At 42.3% G+C, this 16,718-nt stretch overlaps 1 protein-coding gene across 2 annotated transcripts in view; it reads right to left on the bottom strand.

Moving 5' to 3' along the window:
- Window positions 1-6,912: 6,912 nt before the first annotated feature.
- The window catches only part of DHX35 (DEAH-box helicase 35), a 30,829-nt gene continuing 21,023 nt past the window's right edge, over window positions 6,913-16,718 (bottom strand). The window contains exons 16-22 of one of the 2 annotated variants that reach the window (XM_058814606.1): window positions 16,293-16,387; window positions 15,656-15,733; window positions 14,419-14,548; window positions 13,638-13,719; window positions 13,007-13,078; window positions 10,922-11,060; window positions 6,913-8,585 (exon numbers count right to left, since the gene is read on the bottom strand). In XM_058814606.1, the coding sequence (XP_058670589.1) occupies window positions 8,541-8,585; window positions 10,922-11,060; window positions 13,007-13,078; window positions 13,638-13,719; window positions 14,419-14,548; window positions 15,656-15,733; window positions 16,293-16,387 (641 nt within the window). In that variant the 3' untranslated portion in view covers window positions 6,913-8,540. The remainder of the gene's footprint in view (window positions 8,586-10,921; window positions 11,061-13,006; window positions 13,079-13,637; window positions 13,720-14,418; window positions 14,549-15,655; window positions 15,734-16,292; window positions 16,388-16,718) is intronic. The other variant, XM_058814607.1, reaches the window with a different exon arrangement.

The raw sequence follows: 16,718 nt of genomic DNA, 5'->3' as shown, positions 1-16,718 counted from the left end.
CCCAGGCAGAGGGAGACAGGAGGCTCCTGCTCAGAGCGAGCCTGCATTGCCCTCCTGCGGCCGGCACCCGGCTCCTGGAACCGCACATTAATCATAGCAGCAGGAGTGTAAAATTCAATTTTACCTCTCCATTCATTCTGAGATGAGTTGAAGGCCGGCCTTGTACATATAAAGCACACTTTACTTCATCAGAGCCCTGGTAACAAATGGAGTGTCTTCTTGAGGGAGTTTAACCATCAAAAAGCAGCGCGCCGTTTAATTCCACACGTGCCGAGGGTCAGAGCAGGAGCTCTTGGCATCAGCAAATGCTTCAGCCCTCAGCTGTGCAGTAAACTATGTTTTAGAGATTGTTCCTCAATACAAAATGATCAGTCCATTTATCTGCTAAAGCAGCCTGTCTCTTTGTTCAGTCTCCCAATATTTTTTCCGCTGACCTGATCTGGACAATAAACCAAAGTCATCTTAAGATATTCACTGTTCAATTTGTTACTTGAGTGCCTCTGGGTCTGGCTGGCCCTGCTGTCAGCATCCTGGGCTCCCCAGCTTTCCTCATTGACACCAGTGCCTGTGCCAGGCATCCCTGGTCTGCACCAGCTCAACAGCTGGGCAATGGCAGGCAGTGCCATAATCTTAATTTGTGTTTTTTCACTGAAAACTTTCATTGAAAACATTTTTGATCTTTTTTCCCAAGGAAAATCCTAACCCTTTGTCCATGCCTCTCTCTACATCACCTTATCATGGAGCTTTCAGAGACTCATCTCCACAGGAGGTTTCACAGCAGCTCAGAGAGCTGAGCTGGCTCTGGCACCACCTCAAACTCACTTTTCCCTGGCTACCTCAGGTGTCTCAAACTGGGTGCCATGCACCTTATCCTTTGGCATCGGCAGTCCCTCTGCACTGCATGGAGGATCAGACACCCACACTTGGCTGTGGTGTCCCCTGCAGGAGCCAGACACCCCAAATTCAGCCCTCACAGCTCCCTGACTCACACCTGAGCCCTTTCATGGAGGGAACTGTAAATAACTCATGCAGGTTTACACTACAGTCATGAGGGATTTAATCTTTGAAGATGTTAAAAGAGCTTCCAAACCACCAAACCATCCTGGCTGCACAGACAAGACACTGCCTGGAGAAGCTGCTGCTCATGATCATTAATTTTGATTCCCTTGCCATTTTTCATGCTGTGTTTGCCCCGTGTTGCTCATGGGGAGCTCCATATCATCTGTCCAGCACCACAGAAGCAGCAAGATATTAACAGCATCCTGCTGACTGCAGCTTTCTCACTGCTTCCCACCTTCCCAACCCTCCAGCCGAAACAGCACCAGCCTGCAGGAGCAAATGGGAGGTGCTGGAAGTCTCTAGAAGGATATTTTCATCTCACTGCAAAGGCCCAGTGAGTTGGACTCTTGTGGAGGGGGTGTGTGTGCACAGCACAGCTTGGGGAGCCACACCTCAACAGCTGGGCAATGGCAGGCAGTGCCATAATCTGAATTTGTCTTTTTATCATTGAAAACTTTCATTTAAAACATTTTTGATCTATTTCCCCAAGAAGGATCCTAACCCTTTATCCATGTTTTGAAGTTTCACCCTGTTTCTCTCATAGTTTTTTAAAAAGAAAGGGGTTTGGGGAAAAGCTTCCTTTGCAGATCTGCATCTTTCTGCAGTGGAAAAGCACAGCGAGGAGAGGGATGTGGCAAAATGCTTTCTGCCACTCAGCCAGAGAGAGAGGAGTGAGGAAAAAAAGTGCAGCTGAAATCAAGCACAGCATTTAGAGATCATTCAGCACTGAGAAATATCAGATGTCAGCAATCTGCTCCTTCCAGCCTTACAAAGAAGAGTTTTCTCTCAAACCATCTCTGCCACTTTTGGCGACAGAACTCCAAACATGCAAAGCCACTTGCCAAAACCATTTTTGCCTTCCAGAAAGCTTCGTGTTGGTGGGTGTCAATAAATCTGACAGACACTGCAGGCTCCTACTGCTGTGGGAGATAAAATTTCACCCATATTTACACTTCAGTAAAATGAGCTACAAGTGGATTTACCCAGAGAGAGACAAAGTCAACATCAACATTCACATGTTCAGTTCCTTGTTTCCATCCAAAAAGTGATTCCAAAATGAAAATCTGGAGGGAGGAGGAGAACAGTCAATGTTTATCTACCAGCTTCAGTAAAAATACACCAAGCAAATATAAAATACACCACTCCAGAGTGGTGGATGGAGCCTCTGGAGTCCTTGAAGGTGTTTTTCCCTGGAGAACCCACCTGGGGAGGAGCTGTGATGGTGACAGGCACTGTGCCTTCCTCTGTGACTGTGCCTGGGCAAAGCTCTGTCAGCTCCACTCTCCTCTCACTGCAGCTGATGCAGGAATCCTGGCAAAGCCTAAAACTCCTGTCTTGCCAGAAGTTATTGCTTGCTTAGGTACAAGGGCTCCTGGAAAGTTTCCAAACCCTAATGGGAACTTCACTCAGATGACTGAGTAGCGGGTTCCCACATATTTCAGCCTCCCCAGTCCCTGAGATTTCCTGCTACAATACATCTTCCCTCTGTGTTCCACTCCTCACTCTCACAAGACAACCCTTAAATAGACTCAAGAGGACTTTGTGACAAAGGGACAAGAGTTAGGAGGTGTCTGGGAACAGCTTTGGGATGGAGAGCAGCAGGAGGACATGGAGCAGGTCCAGAGCAGCAGCTGCTCCTACCAATGTGCACCAGCCCCTGCTGCCTTCATTCCCTGTTCAATGGTGAGTGCTTCCCACTTGGAGCTCCTCACTCATCCTCACAAACCTTCCCTGTGGCACAGCACACCCTCAGGAGGTCTCCAAATGGGGCTGAAATGGAGAGGTGGAACAATGAATCACACCAAGGGCACAAATACCCCCAGAGTAACCTGCACAGAGTGGGCTTGACACTGCTCCCCTGCTGCAAATCCTGCCCCCAAAATGGCACCAGTGGGGACATTCTGAGCAGGGGTCATGAGGTGGGAATGGGGCCATTTTCCATTCAGAATTCACTGAAAATTAGCCTTTTCCATATATATAGAAATATATATATGGATATATATACATGCATATATATATATATATATATATATATATATATATATATATATATATATATATATATGGAGATAGAGTATAGATATGGAGATAGATTATAGATATAGATATAGATATAGATATAGATATAGATGTAGATGTAGATGTAAATAATAGATATAGATATATATTCCTCCAGGATGAGGAACAGAACATAACATGAGTCTTGAGAGCTGCTTGGAAAATCAGTGCTGGGGGATGTGGACTCTTAGAAGCATCACCACGTGGGGACCCTTGGCCAGACAAAGGGGCAGTGCCCACCTGGTTCCTCTGTGCACAGCAAGGGAGATGTGCCTAGCTGCCAGTAAGAAGCACACAAACACCACCAGAACTGTCTCCTTCTCTCCATGGTGAGCCCAGCAAGGCAGATCAGGTCTCCAAACCCTGCACTGACTCCCTGCCTTTGTGGTGGTCAGCAAGCAAGCTCTGAGGGCAGGGTTTGTACCAGAAACAGGAATTTCCTCCTCTGGAAATGCTCCCCTGCACACAGCTGCAGGAGGAATCACTTTCTGCTTCTCCTGCTAAACCAAGAGGCTTCAAGGCTTCTCTGATGGCTCCCTCACCACTGTAACATGCTGCTTTCCCTCCTGTAAAATGCAAAGGGTTAAATCAGCAGCAGCTGCAATTTCCAAAAAGACAGATTTTGAGTAAGACAAGACTTGTTCAGCAGTGCTGCAGCTCTGACACAACCCCCCTCCATGTGCCAGGCTGGCCAGCATCCCCAGGGAGCTGCAAAGAGCCTTCCTGGTGTCCTGGCTGCTCTGACAGCTCCTAATGGCCACCACTATTTCACACTGCCCAGGCTGGATTTACACCCAGAGCTGCCTCTGAGATGGATGCTCCCACCAGCACTGCCCCAGCCGGTGCCAGCACAGCAGGGCCAGGCACATCTTGCTCTCTGTGGCAAGAATGAACATGATCTGGCTCTTCCAGGTCTCAGCAGGGTCTTTGCACAGCTTGTGAAAGCCTGGTACCTCCCCAGACACCAAAGGGAGAAGCAGGAGGATTTCCATAAAACCTGGCTCATGGAAGATGTTTCCTGACATAAAAGAGAATCCTCTCTCTGCCAGCAGGCATCTGCAATAAACAATCTATTTCTTGGCTGAAGGGAGCCAAGAAGCTCTTGTGATTTGCTGCTCTCTGTCCTGCTCTCTCTCCTGTAAATTTTGACTTTTCCAAGCAGTACAGGATGGGAACTCTACCAGGATCTGGTGGCTGATCCCTGCTCAGGTGGGAGACCTTGAAGGGAGCCTTGAAGGCAGAGACTGCACAAGCAGAGCAGGACTCACCGCAGGCACCACCACCCACTTCCATCTGTGGGAGGGCATCAGAAACACCCCAAGGACAGCAAACATCCTCCTCTGACTGCTTCTGCCTCAGCTTTGTCCCCCTTGTGCCTCTGCCTGGGAGGAGAGCACAGGGAGCAGCCTTGGAGCTGGGAGAGAGGGAAGCAGCAAGGGTGGGATGAGCAGCTGCAGCAGATCCTGACCCCACAGTGAATTATCCAGCAAGGATCTCCTGGAGTGGAGCTCCTGATGCTCTGTGCACTGCAGGAACTGTAAAGGATAGTTCAAATAAATCTGCAAGACAAGTTAAATGCATTTAGTTATTTTAAATTCTATTATTCTAGAAAGGAGAAAAGAGGGCTTTTTTTTATTTGTAGGAAATTTTTAATTGGCAACACAGCCAAATTCAACCCCTGCATCTCACAGCCTTGTACATCCAGAGCCCTGCAAAGCCAATTTTGGAATGGAGCAGGAAGATACTCCTGCATCCTCTGAGACAAATCACAGGGCTGCCATGCTGCCACAAAAAAAACAGGGGAATTTCTTAGTTTGGTTTGAGGTTTTGGGCTTTTTTTTGGGATTGTTTTTTTGTTTGGTTGATTTTGGTTTTTGGGGGGTTTTTTGTTTGGTTGGTTTGTTTGGGTTTTTTTTTTTTATTTGCATTAAACTGTTAATTTTGTTTATTACAATAGTGGCTAGAATCCAACAGAGCTCAAAGATTCCTTTGTAGTGAATACGAAGTGTGGACAAACTGCCATTTTCTATGACTCAGGGTGTAAGTGAAATAATCACTACAGAACATCCTGGTTGGGAATTTTGGGGATTTTTTGGAGCATTTTGTTTGTTTGCTTTTAAACCAGCAGGAGATTCAGCCCTCTGGGTTTTTCATTGATCTCTGCACCTCAAATGCTGCCTTTATCCACAGACAGCTTTGTCCTTTACCCTTTCTCATCCCACTTCCCATCAAACTAATTAAATGTTAGAACTGAAGAATAAGGGAAACTTTTGAAGAATTGGCAAATTAGTTTTTGCCCAAGATACTTTTTGAAACCGGTGCCTGCCATCTACTGGCACTTTTCTCAAAATGCAGCCAAAACCTGGATATAAGAACAGTTTTTCCACAAGCTACTTACCTTCATCTGGCAACTTTTTTATTCCAAGCCCCAGCAAAGTCACTTACTCTAAATGCTGAGCTGGGGTGTTGACTTTCTTTGCCAGTTGTTGATTGTGTGATCACTTGTTAGAGATGAACATTATGAAATGAGAGTAATAAATCTGTTTCCAAGACAATTACCAGATTCCTGGGATGAGCACAGTTTTCCACGACAGTGATGCTCCCAAAAGGAATTCTGAGAGGCTCCCTGTTCTCTTCTCTCCCTCCTTCCCTGCAACCAAGGCTCCCAACTTTTAATTACTTGTCTCTTCAGATTAACCAGAAAGGGTTGTGACTGTTTTCCCATTAGTTTATCAGAATTACTTTTACTCCACAAGATGAGAAACATATTTCAACTATTATTTTCTTGGCTGAATCTTTTTCCAGTTTAATTTGATTTTCTTCTAGAACTGACAGTACTGAAGTCCTGAGTAGAAATATTGACAGCACTTTCTGAGGGGCTTAAGGAGTTGCTCCTTTTTTTACCCTATAATCATTCGATGTCAATGGGTAGTAAATTCACTTTTTAAAAAATCTTTCTCCTTGCTAGCAATGGAATGATTTCTATTCCAAGCAATATTTTGATTCAACAGGCTGATATTTTAACCTCATTCTGTAAAAAACAGGGTTCAAATCCTTAAATGTTTCCTAAACTCCTGACAACCATCTTCAAATGACTCCAGCCTTGCCCACAGCAGCCTGTCACTGCAGCAAAGAGCCACACCAAGGCAGTGAGCCACCCCTTGCACCAAGCTATTTAAAGCAGAATGCTCTGTACTAACCTAGCAGGGAGCTGGAGGCCAAAGCTTTACAAAATAAAGAGATTTGCAGGGTTTTTAAAAGTTTTCTGTCTTCCAACACCTTCCAAGGGCCCACATCTCTGATGCCAGCAGCGTTTTCTCCCTAAAGGTGACCTCAGTCTGGATCCTAACACTTATTCTTAGCCTGGATCTCTGCCTGTTCTGGGTGTGGAGATGCCTCAATAGTTTGTGAAACTGTTAAAAAAGTCTCAATTGTTTGTTTGTTTATAAAGATCTACTGCACTCATTCTTACCTAACTATGATGGTTTGCAGCTTGTGACAAAGCTGGCACATCCCTGGGTTCTGACCTCAGCAGGACTCACAATCACTCCTAGAGGAAATTCTGCAGCTGTGCAGCCAGGTAAAAGAACATCTGGACAGGACAGGTCTCCAGAGCCACCCACAGTTCTCAGAGCTGGCAAAGGCAGTGCCACCCTCTGCCAGCCCAGCCCAACACACCCACCCAGCACCCCAGAAATCACCCCCTGCTCAGGCCCAAATGATGCATTCCCAAGCTTCCTCAATTCAACAGTTTTATTTTTCTTAAGAATACCTCCAGAGGACAGAGAAACACAGACAACTGACAAGTCTTCACATTCAGTTCTTTCTCCAATCCTTTAAGAGAAAAAAACCTGCAAATGAAATCTTTTTAGTGAGTTCCAACACTGCTCTCAGCTCTGGCTAGGAGACAGTCCCTGCCCCGAGGAGCTTCCCGTCTCAGAGAGTGATTGATACAAAGGTGAGGGGCACAGGGACAACAAGGAGAAGGTGACACAGTTTTCATGCTGCTGGTGCCATTCCTGGAGACTGGTACATGTGTTTGTGCTGGCAGTCAGGATGGACACGCTGAGGAGACCACACAGTGCACAACATGTTCTCTCGGCAGGTATTTGGAAGGGACAAGGTAAAGAAGCTCTCAAGAAAGTTTTCAAGGCAGTCTTGTGATGAGGAAGGCATTTTTTCTATGTAGAAATTTTTGCCTATTTACATCCTTTTTTTTTAAGAAAATAAAACAGTTAATATGCCAAAAAACACATTCATCAAATCAGCTGAATTACAAAAATAAAATTTTCAAGCGATGTCTTCCTAAAATAAATAGCAATAGGTAAAAATGGAAATAAATAAATGTGTATCCAAGCTGTGTTGTTAAAACACAAACAAGCATAATTGCTTACTGAAAAGTAGCCATGGAATCCCAATTAAAGCAGCAACTGCTCAGAGCATCCTTCTCCTCAGTAACAGAGGAAAATGAGTCCCAAGCAGCAAAGAACAGATTTGTAATAAAAGAAATATAAAGGACTGTGTTCCTTATAGGAAAGTATAGACAATTTCCTTCTTTGCTGATCAACAGAGGCTAAAAACATAGTTCCATGATATTCCCCAATGAAATTTACTGGTATTTCCAGCCAGTGGAAGGTCAACATTTTTTCCCTCATAGGATAAAAAAGAAAAGTAAAGCCCTGTCTGTGAACTTGATTGGTTGTGAACATCTTTATTCCTCTGATTGAGCAGAAAATTAATCCATCTTAAAAATACTGAGCTGCTCTTTCTCCCCCTCCCCAAACAGCAACTCCCATGAGCAGAACCCAGACATTTGAGTCCCCAGGGCCTGCTCAGCACAGCGAGCTGGGCCAGCTCAGCCTCGGGCAGGACACTTTTACTGCTTGGGAGCACAAGCTGCACCAGTTTGGGATGGTCCAACAGGAAATCCATGTTTCCATGGCAGCACCTTGCATTTCAAGGGGTAGTTGATTGCCCTGAGCTCCTGCTGGCAGGAGCCAGGCTCAGTTTGGCCGGTGTAAGTCACAGTGCTCTGGGTGACAGGAGGCAGGGTACCCTACTCCCCACGCTCATAAGGCAGTACCACTCCAGGAAATCTGTTTCTTTCTTGAAGGTTTCAGGTTTTTTTGTGGTCCTGTATGTCCTCTAACTTTTTAAGTTGTTTTTTTTCTAGCTATTTAAAAGGAGCAACATGCCCAGATTAACAAGAGAGGTCAAGTAGGCAAAGATTAAAATGTCCACAATGCAAGCTCTAGGTTTACAATGTACTGGTCATGCATAAACCCCTACAGATCCTGGCAGGCATTTAAACATTTAGGTTGATGGAACATCAAATTGCTAATGAACTGACTGCTGAATGGACTGTAGCCAGCTTGAAATCACTGGTAGGTTCTGCTTCTGATGTCACAATAACTGAAGTTATGTCAGTGGTCATCTACTTTAGCCCTTTTTGCTTTCAAGGAAAGATGCTGCAAGAAAACAAAAAAACTGCTTAGCAAATATACCAAAAATTAGGAGAAAATCAACTACAATGCTTTCTATCCTTAATCACAATTTAAATAAATTCTAACACAAATAGCCCCACCCATCCAACCTCTGCTTGTTACTGACACAACTAAAATAAACCCATTAAATAAAAACCCACATGTATCCCAAAGTGATATTCTGGCTTGTAATAACTCCTAGTTCTTCTGTACTAGCTGCAAGCTTAGAAGCAATTTCCCACTGGAAGCAACTTTCCAGGTGTAAAAATGCACAGAAAGATGTGTTCCCAACAATACATCTGCAAAAAGCACCAGGAGAATGAAGGACAAGATTTTAACAACTGTGTTAATCCTGAAGTTGCACTGGATCTTTGCAACCTCTGTGCCCGTAAAGATCTACAAATGTGCAAGGAAATATGAAGAGTTCTGCAAAACTTAGAATGAGAAATAACTGACCAAGATCAAGCTGTAGAAGAACATTTTTTAACAGAGTCCAATTCAGTGGTAATTTGTTTTTAACTTGACAAAGGAATAAAACCTTTCCCTCCTAACACAAAGATGTATTCTTCAGTAGAAAAAGGGTCTGAATATCTGTAAACTAACATGAACCTGTGTGATTTATAACAGATCACTTATTCATATTTCACATGTATGACTCAAAGTTTTACACAAAAGAAATATTTCTAATTTTCAAACATTTTATAAGGACACCCTAGATTTTTGGCTGATATGGATAACTGACCAGGCTGGAAGAGAGAATGTTCCCCAAAACCAGCATCATCCTTGAGAGCTATCATTTCTTTTAGGATGAAAGCAATGATTAGATCATACTGCAAACTGACTTCACTTGATCAAAAGGTAAAAAACTTGGTAAAAATTGGGTTTTGATGTAATTTCCTAGAATATCTACAGCAGTAGTAGCACTGGAGAGCACATTCCCTCATTCAAGACAAGTCCTCTTTGCTACCACCTACCTAAAGGAAAACCTCACCCCAAACTTCAGCCCATGGAGAGGTCACAACAGGATTTTGTGTGGGTGTGGGCTGCTAAATATAAATTATGGGACAACTGTAAACATGTGAGTCAAAGGACTAATTATTGCAGGAACAGATTTGATACAACATTGGCTCAGCTCTTTTTTCTGCAGATCATCTCCCAGCAGCTGAAGGCTCAAGGCTCTGCCATATAGGGGCATCACTGCCTTTGTCAAATTCTTATAGGAAAAAGGCAGAAAATATTCAGCAACTTAGTAAGTCCATTTATAGGTGGGCATTGTCTGGATAATTGAGATGAATTATCCAAGATGAGCATAAAAAACCCCTCTCTTGAGTCAATCACATGAACAGATGCCAAACTGTTGGGAACTGTAACCACAGAGGTGTCCTAAGGTGCTCCCTGCACCACAGGAGTCTCCATTTTGACAAAACTCCAAGGAAGTGAAGAAAACAAACATCAGATTCTCCGAGAAGCCAAATAGTGAAGCAGATGTATAAATTAGAAACACACCACTTTTTCATAGGTCTGATATGCAAATGCATTTTTTCACTCGGATTTTGGAAATGTTTCATTAATTTTAAATATAAAGCTCAGTAGATATTAATGTCCCATGAGAAATTCAATCGAATACAAGATCAATTTGGTAATTGTACAGTATTTATAGGTTATGTGGTACCAACAGATCCAGCTGAACTAACATTTAGATAATATTTAATACCAATTCAGTTCTCAGAATGACCGGTGAATATGTCTGGATTGACAGATTCACATGGGACAGTCAATTCAGGTTGGTGACAACTATAAAAGATACTTATAAATAAAAGGTATCTGTATCACACACAGCAATTTGCAATATAGCTCTGCACAAACAGCAGCTGTTCTTTGCCATTTCACATTTGAATAGATCAGAACTGATTCTTCTGCAGTAAACATAATTAATGCTCAGGATTTCCACAAATTTTGCAAAGCATGCAAAGGTTCTCCTAAAACTATTATGCAAAGTGTGACCACTGCCTACCTACAGTGCTGCTCAGGGAAATGCTACCAAGGCCTATAGTGAAGTGTGGAATGGCTGAAGGCTCCATTTCCCAAAGTGATACCATGGGAAATGTAACTTCACCAGCAAATGGATCTCATTTTGTAACTCTGAGATCCATTGGCTGGATCACAGGGAAAAACATTTCATGCTTCAACTTATTAACCTCTTCCTTTACATTAAAACCACTACAATGACCAGAGCCAACTTGATTTCTGTCCCATTAGACCAAGCAGAACATAACCCCTGAGAAAGGTCAGACACAAGAGCTGCTGAGCAGCAATGGTACCGTTTGGCCTCTATGGCGATTCCGTACCGTTCCTTGCTGGTAAAAGTGAGGGGCCAGCTCCAAGAGCCACGAGGATTCCACAGCTGTCACATCTCTCATGTAGTATTTAGCAGTCTGTATGACTTCATTGTACACTACCCTGGGAGAAAGGAGACAAAAATGGATAGTGTTTGCTGTCAAGCAGTGAGGGAGAGATGATTAACACATATTTAGACAGTTTCACATACATGCTGCCAGAGGTGGCATTTACAGAGTGACAAGAGAGTCCTTAAGCTGTAATTCAACCTCTTGCCTCTTTCTCTCTAGTTAGTCAGAGCTGTCCACATTAAAAAATCTTCAGATTGCCATGAAAACAACCTCACATACTACCAGACCATATGGGTGCAAGGTATACATGAAAGATTTCTTATAATAGGGTCAAGGGGGACTCACAACTGATGCTGTGGAAGACAGAATATGAATTACTCTGTGATATCATAAGGGAAAACGTTCAAAGCACCAAAACCCTGCACCCACAACAAGGAGGGCACAAAGCCCAGCATGACTATGCCTGGCGCCAGTCTGCAGCCAGGTGAGATAAGCACCAGAGGAAGAAATCAGCTTTAACTCCTGCCAGAACATCTCCTGGGAAGAGATTTAGGCACATCCAACCATGGGACTCATCCCCACTGCCAGCACAGTCAGGTTGCCAGCATGGACAATCTATTTCTGAGGTCACCTTCAGCAGGTAAGGGCATTTTCCCCAAGAAGTGCAAACCCTTGCACTGAAGGGGCAGCTACCAAATCCTTTAGTCACCATCTGCCTTCTGCACACAGCAGAGCTGCAAACACCTGAGGTTTGTGGTATCTCATTAATTGGTATTTAGCTCTCAAAAGCAAAGAGGAAAGAGTCCAAAATTCTCTTTGCCAAATGCATCCTGAGACATGGCAACTAACACAGCTAAAAATAAATCAGAGAAAACAAACCAGAACAAAAACACATTTCCTATACACTTGTAGCAGGGAGAGAACTGAAGCCCTCAATGAAGGATGGCTGCCCAGGCTGCAGCAGCACTGAAATTTAGTTTGCTGACTAAATTAATTCCTGTGTGACAGGATGACACCAGGTCAAGCTTATCCTTCTCAGTCTCAGCAACAGGCAGTGCAGGATGGAAGTCCAAACACTTCAGGCTAATCATGCTGACCTGAGAGCTCCACACACATTTCTGTTTGTTATCAGAGGATCTTTGACCTGCACACGGAATGATCATATCCCAGCTAATGGGAAGCACAGTCAGTTCTTTGCTCAATCAACTGGACAGCCATAACTTTCCACATCATGATTTTATGTGTAAGCCCTTTCCCTGAAATCCATTTACCATTTCTGCAGCACCTGTTTATGGTGGTGTTTGAGGGTCCCCAGGATGAGGGAAGAGATGAGAATCTTGACTCCATGTTTCAGAAGGCTGATTTATTATTTTATGATATATATTATATCAAAAGAAAATTATATACTAAAACTATACTAAAAGAATAGAAGAAACTATTTCATCAGAAGACTAGAAAGGAATGAATAATAAAATCTCCTAACAGACTCAACACAGCTGGCTGTGATTGGCCATTAATTAAAAACAAGTCACATGCTGGGTAAACAATTCTCCAAATCACATTCCAGAGGAGCAAAACATGGAGAAGGTGAAGCTTCCCAGGAGCAATCCTGGCAACAATATTTTCAGAAAAGATGTCAGTGACACCTGTTTGATAGGATATTTCCTTAATAGGCTTAATAAATTAACCCTAGCTCTGTTTAGGTACAGAGACCACTTGGAGAACAATCTGTAGTGTAAGATGTGATGCCCACTAAACAGGGTCACCTGGCCCTGCTTTCCACCCTCTGCAAGTTTCTTTCATAGTCAAACATCACTCTGTTCCCCTTATTTATTTGGATACTTCCAAAAAATATTGCAAAGGAAACACTACCTGGATTCTCCCTGTGGGAACTGACCTTCTACATCTATTCCTCCACTGATGGAGAGAAACAATTCAATTTGGATGCTGCAAATCCCTTAAAAAATCCCCAAAGAAGAGGAAGCAGCTCTAACTTACCAGCGTGGAGGCTTCTCTGCATACAGCACTGAGCTGGGGTGGATATGGAGCTCGTGGTCATCACGGATAGTCCTTGAAAACAAGATTCTATTTCAGACAGTGCCTCTCTTTATTGCTTAACATTTGGTTCCTTTCTGCCCCAGTATGACAAAATAGCTCCTCAGTTTAATAAAAGCAAGAATGAAAGGGCTGGAGTAAATTAACAACATTTGCATTTAATGAAGGGATGAAACCAGGCTTAAATGCTGGTGAAAGGAACAATCAATAATTTGATGTCCTAAAAGAGTTTTATCTACATTAAAAGAAAAAGCAGCACTTCAGGCTTTTACTCAGTGCTCTGGGAGTGCTACAACACTACTGCACTACAACTGTACTTGCTTAACTTAAAGCAATCTAATGACTACCAGTAGCAGCTTCCCACTGTTAATATTTTTTGTTATATTTGCCAAAGAGAAGAGATAAACACTGAGGCAGTTTCCAAATACAGAACTTCAAATATTTAGTGCATTTATTGGTACATGTTCCTAATTGCAAATTAGGAGAAACATCTGCTTGTTGATTAAACTTAGATTTATTCATCAGGGGAGCTTTCCAACCAAGCACCAGTTATAGTGAAACTGTATATAGTCACCTGTAAGCTCCTGTGGAGTGGAATTTAGCTGCATTAGCAAAGAATCCAGAAACTATGCACCTCAAAACAGGATCTGGATCACCTGGAAAGAAGAATTTTTCTGTAAGATGAGTCAATGGAAAGGCAAAAATCCCTAAAATACCACTTAATCATCTCAAACAACTTTTCAGAGTGTATCAGGCTTTGAGAGCAACGGCAGGAGAGCAGACAAATCCTGCAATTCCTTTTGACTTCAATTTCACAGCAAAGCAAAAATTGCTGCCTAAAAAAGGAATGTTGCCACCTGTGTCTCCATGAAGAGTTCCACAGTCCCTAAAGCAGCCCAGTGTGACAGCTGAGCACTGAAGACTGATTTTTCAGAGCAGGTAGAGATAAGTGCTAAGAACCAGTCCCAGTACCCAGGCACACACAGCACAGCTGGAAATCACATCCCAAAGGCTGAACAGCACTTTGAACAAAAATGGCTTTTTTGACAAGACAAAAGAGGGAACAGGGTGACCTATTTATGAGTCTTTTAGAAAATCTGTCTATTAAATAGATAATCAGTGGTTAAAACTTCTGCTGGAAATATCAGCTAATGAAGACTAGACTAAAATTTAATTGTGCAAATAGGTTAAAGTGCTCATTTGCAGCCATTTTTAGGAAAAAAATCTGGTCTGAATTAACATTATTTTGAGGCCAGGGTAAAAATACCCCAAAGGTTACAAGAAAAGCAGGGAGCAGACTGACAGTTTGGAAACTACCTTCTCTGTGTATTGGATAAGTGCTTAAAAAAAATCACCTTCACTGGACTTCTTTGGCACTTTAAAGCGGACGAGAAGTTTTTTCAGCTGCTCTCTTACAACAGAAGCTCTCACAAGCCCTTTGTAGTTCAGAAAGTGTTCCTGACACCACTGGGAGCTCTTGCTGTGCTGTACAGTGAGAAGAGAAAAAAAATCTTAATGAGATACCATCAGCAAAGCAAACCCAATCTCTTTTGGATAGCCTTGCTCTGTTTTAATTCTGGTCTCCTGCAACACATTTCTTGTGGTTTTACCTGAAAATTACCTATTTACAGAGCAACTAACAAGGCTTTGGAGCACTAGTAACTAAAAACATGTCTCAAGCAACTTGTAAATAGCAGCAGATCAAATGCTATGGGGTGTTTTCAAACAGATGTGCTTCATTTCTTCATATGTGGTGAAAGAGAAGAGCATCACTCATTCCATTTAATTCTCTCAGATCATAAACTCATCTGTTTTCAACCTCAAAGTGTAAGCAACCTTTTCAGTGGTGTTTTCATTTGTCTTCTCTCTGCAAAGGGCTGTTTCTCCAGAATCCAACACTCCCTCCAAGAGCTTTTGCATCTGACTGTTTCTAAGAGAATTACATAGATAGAAAGTGTGAAGGGCAACATTTCACTTGGTGCCTACCTGGCTGCTTTGTGGCTGGGGAAAAAAGTCATGTTTGAACACTTGGGTGGTTATACTGCTTCAACTCAGCACTGCTGCAAGTATTTTACTACAGAAGTGGTTTACATCAGCAAAATATACTTCTCCCAAATAGGTGTAGCAACTTCAAAACTAATAAATAAACCTCAGCTTACAGAGCAGTACTAAGGTTGGTGTTAGACCTCAGGGTATGATGATCAATGAGTTCATTTAACACCAGAAAAAAGAGTGCTAGGTTTAAATGCAGATTATCATCAGTAAAACATGAGAAAATATTAATTTCATTGGAAATTTGGACATTTGTTTTCCCCAAGACCAAATCCCTACCTCCTTGAAAACACAGCTCTCTACCCATAAGATTTCTATGCTGTACCCCAACAAAATTCTCTTTTACTCCCTGTTCAGAGAACTGTGGAAGATCTGTGGCAAATGGTGACCAGAAAGTCTTTTAATGTAGAACTATCACTTGATAGGCTTGGGAAGTCCTTAGCTTTGAGGAGTTTTTGTACCCAGAACTTCCAGATTCAGAAATGAGAACCTCAGGTTCCTCCCACTCCTGCAAATCCACATCCACTCGAGCTGACTTACTTTGACAAAGGCTTCATAAACATTCAGCATGGTCAGATGATCTCCTTCCTCCACAGCAAACTTTCTGTGTTGCCTGGCCTGCAGAACAAGAAATACCATTTTATAGGCAGATTGATTTTTGTTGAAATCATGTCTGACATGCCCAGTTCCCTTCAGCTCTGTATTTCCTGGGGACTGTTACATTCTTCCCATCTAGGGCAGCTCCTCTGGGCAACAGCAGTACTTTATTAATCCCCCTAAACTCAGGAACACTTCTAAAACTGAAACTGGAAAAATGAGCAGATAAAGAATCTCCATTCATTAAAACTAGGCTATTAAGAATTTGCTACATCCTTCCTGTTTTGTTCATCTCAAAAGGAAATGGTGTGTTGGAAGGTTTGGGGAATTTTTTTTGCAAACCCTTCCACTGACCAATACTAGTTTATAACCTTTCATGTTTCTGGCCCTCATAAGATTTTTAGTACTACTCCAGGGTTACCCTCTTATTTGGTTTTTTTCTACCTACAACAGATACAATTCCAGAGCTTATTTTATTTTCAAACAAACTTGCAGTTTGTAATAGGCACCAGTAAAACACTTGGCAGAAGTCCAGAAATGTGGAAACAACAAACAGAAAAGGAGACCCAACTGAACTTACAGCCTGGTTTTTTTGATTTGGAGGGATCACAAAGATGTTTTGAATCTGCATCATGGCAGCAATTGTCAAGATCTCTTGGGAGCAGCCAAAATTTCCTGAAGAATAAATGAAGAAATTCAGTAAAGGAAATCTTCCATTCAATTTACCACCATAGAGAATAAAATTAAAAAGAAGCAGAATATGTTTTTATAGTATTTAAAACAAAAATACATAAATTCCTAGATATTTTTTGTATGAGTGAATGTTTTCAGTGGAAAACTTATGAAGAAAATGTTAGACTTATTAGACTGTGAAATGTCATAGACAAATTATTTAATAGAGATTTTAACCAATTTTTTCACTGCAGACCAGACAAAGATGAAGTATAGTTTGAGTTTAGCAAATGTCTAGCAATGCATTACAACTACATGACTGTGAAGAAACTGA

Source organism: Ammospiza caudacuta, chromosome 15, assembly GCF_027887145.1.
Source record: "Ammospiza caudacuta isolate bAmmCau1 chromosome 15, bAmmCau1.pri, whole genome shotgun sequence".
NCBI lineage: Eukaryota > Metazoa > Chordata > Aves > Passeriformes > Passerellidae > Ammospiza > Ammospiza caudacuta.
This window is presented reverse-complemented; position numbering and strand designations above follow the sequence as displayed.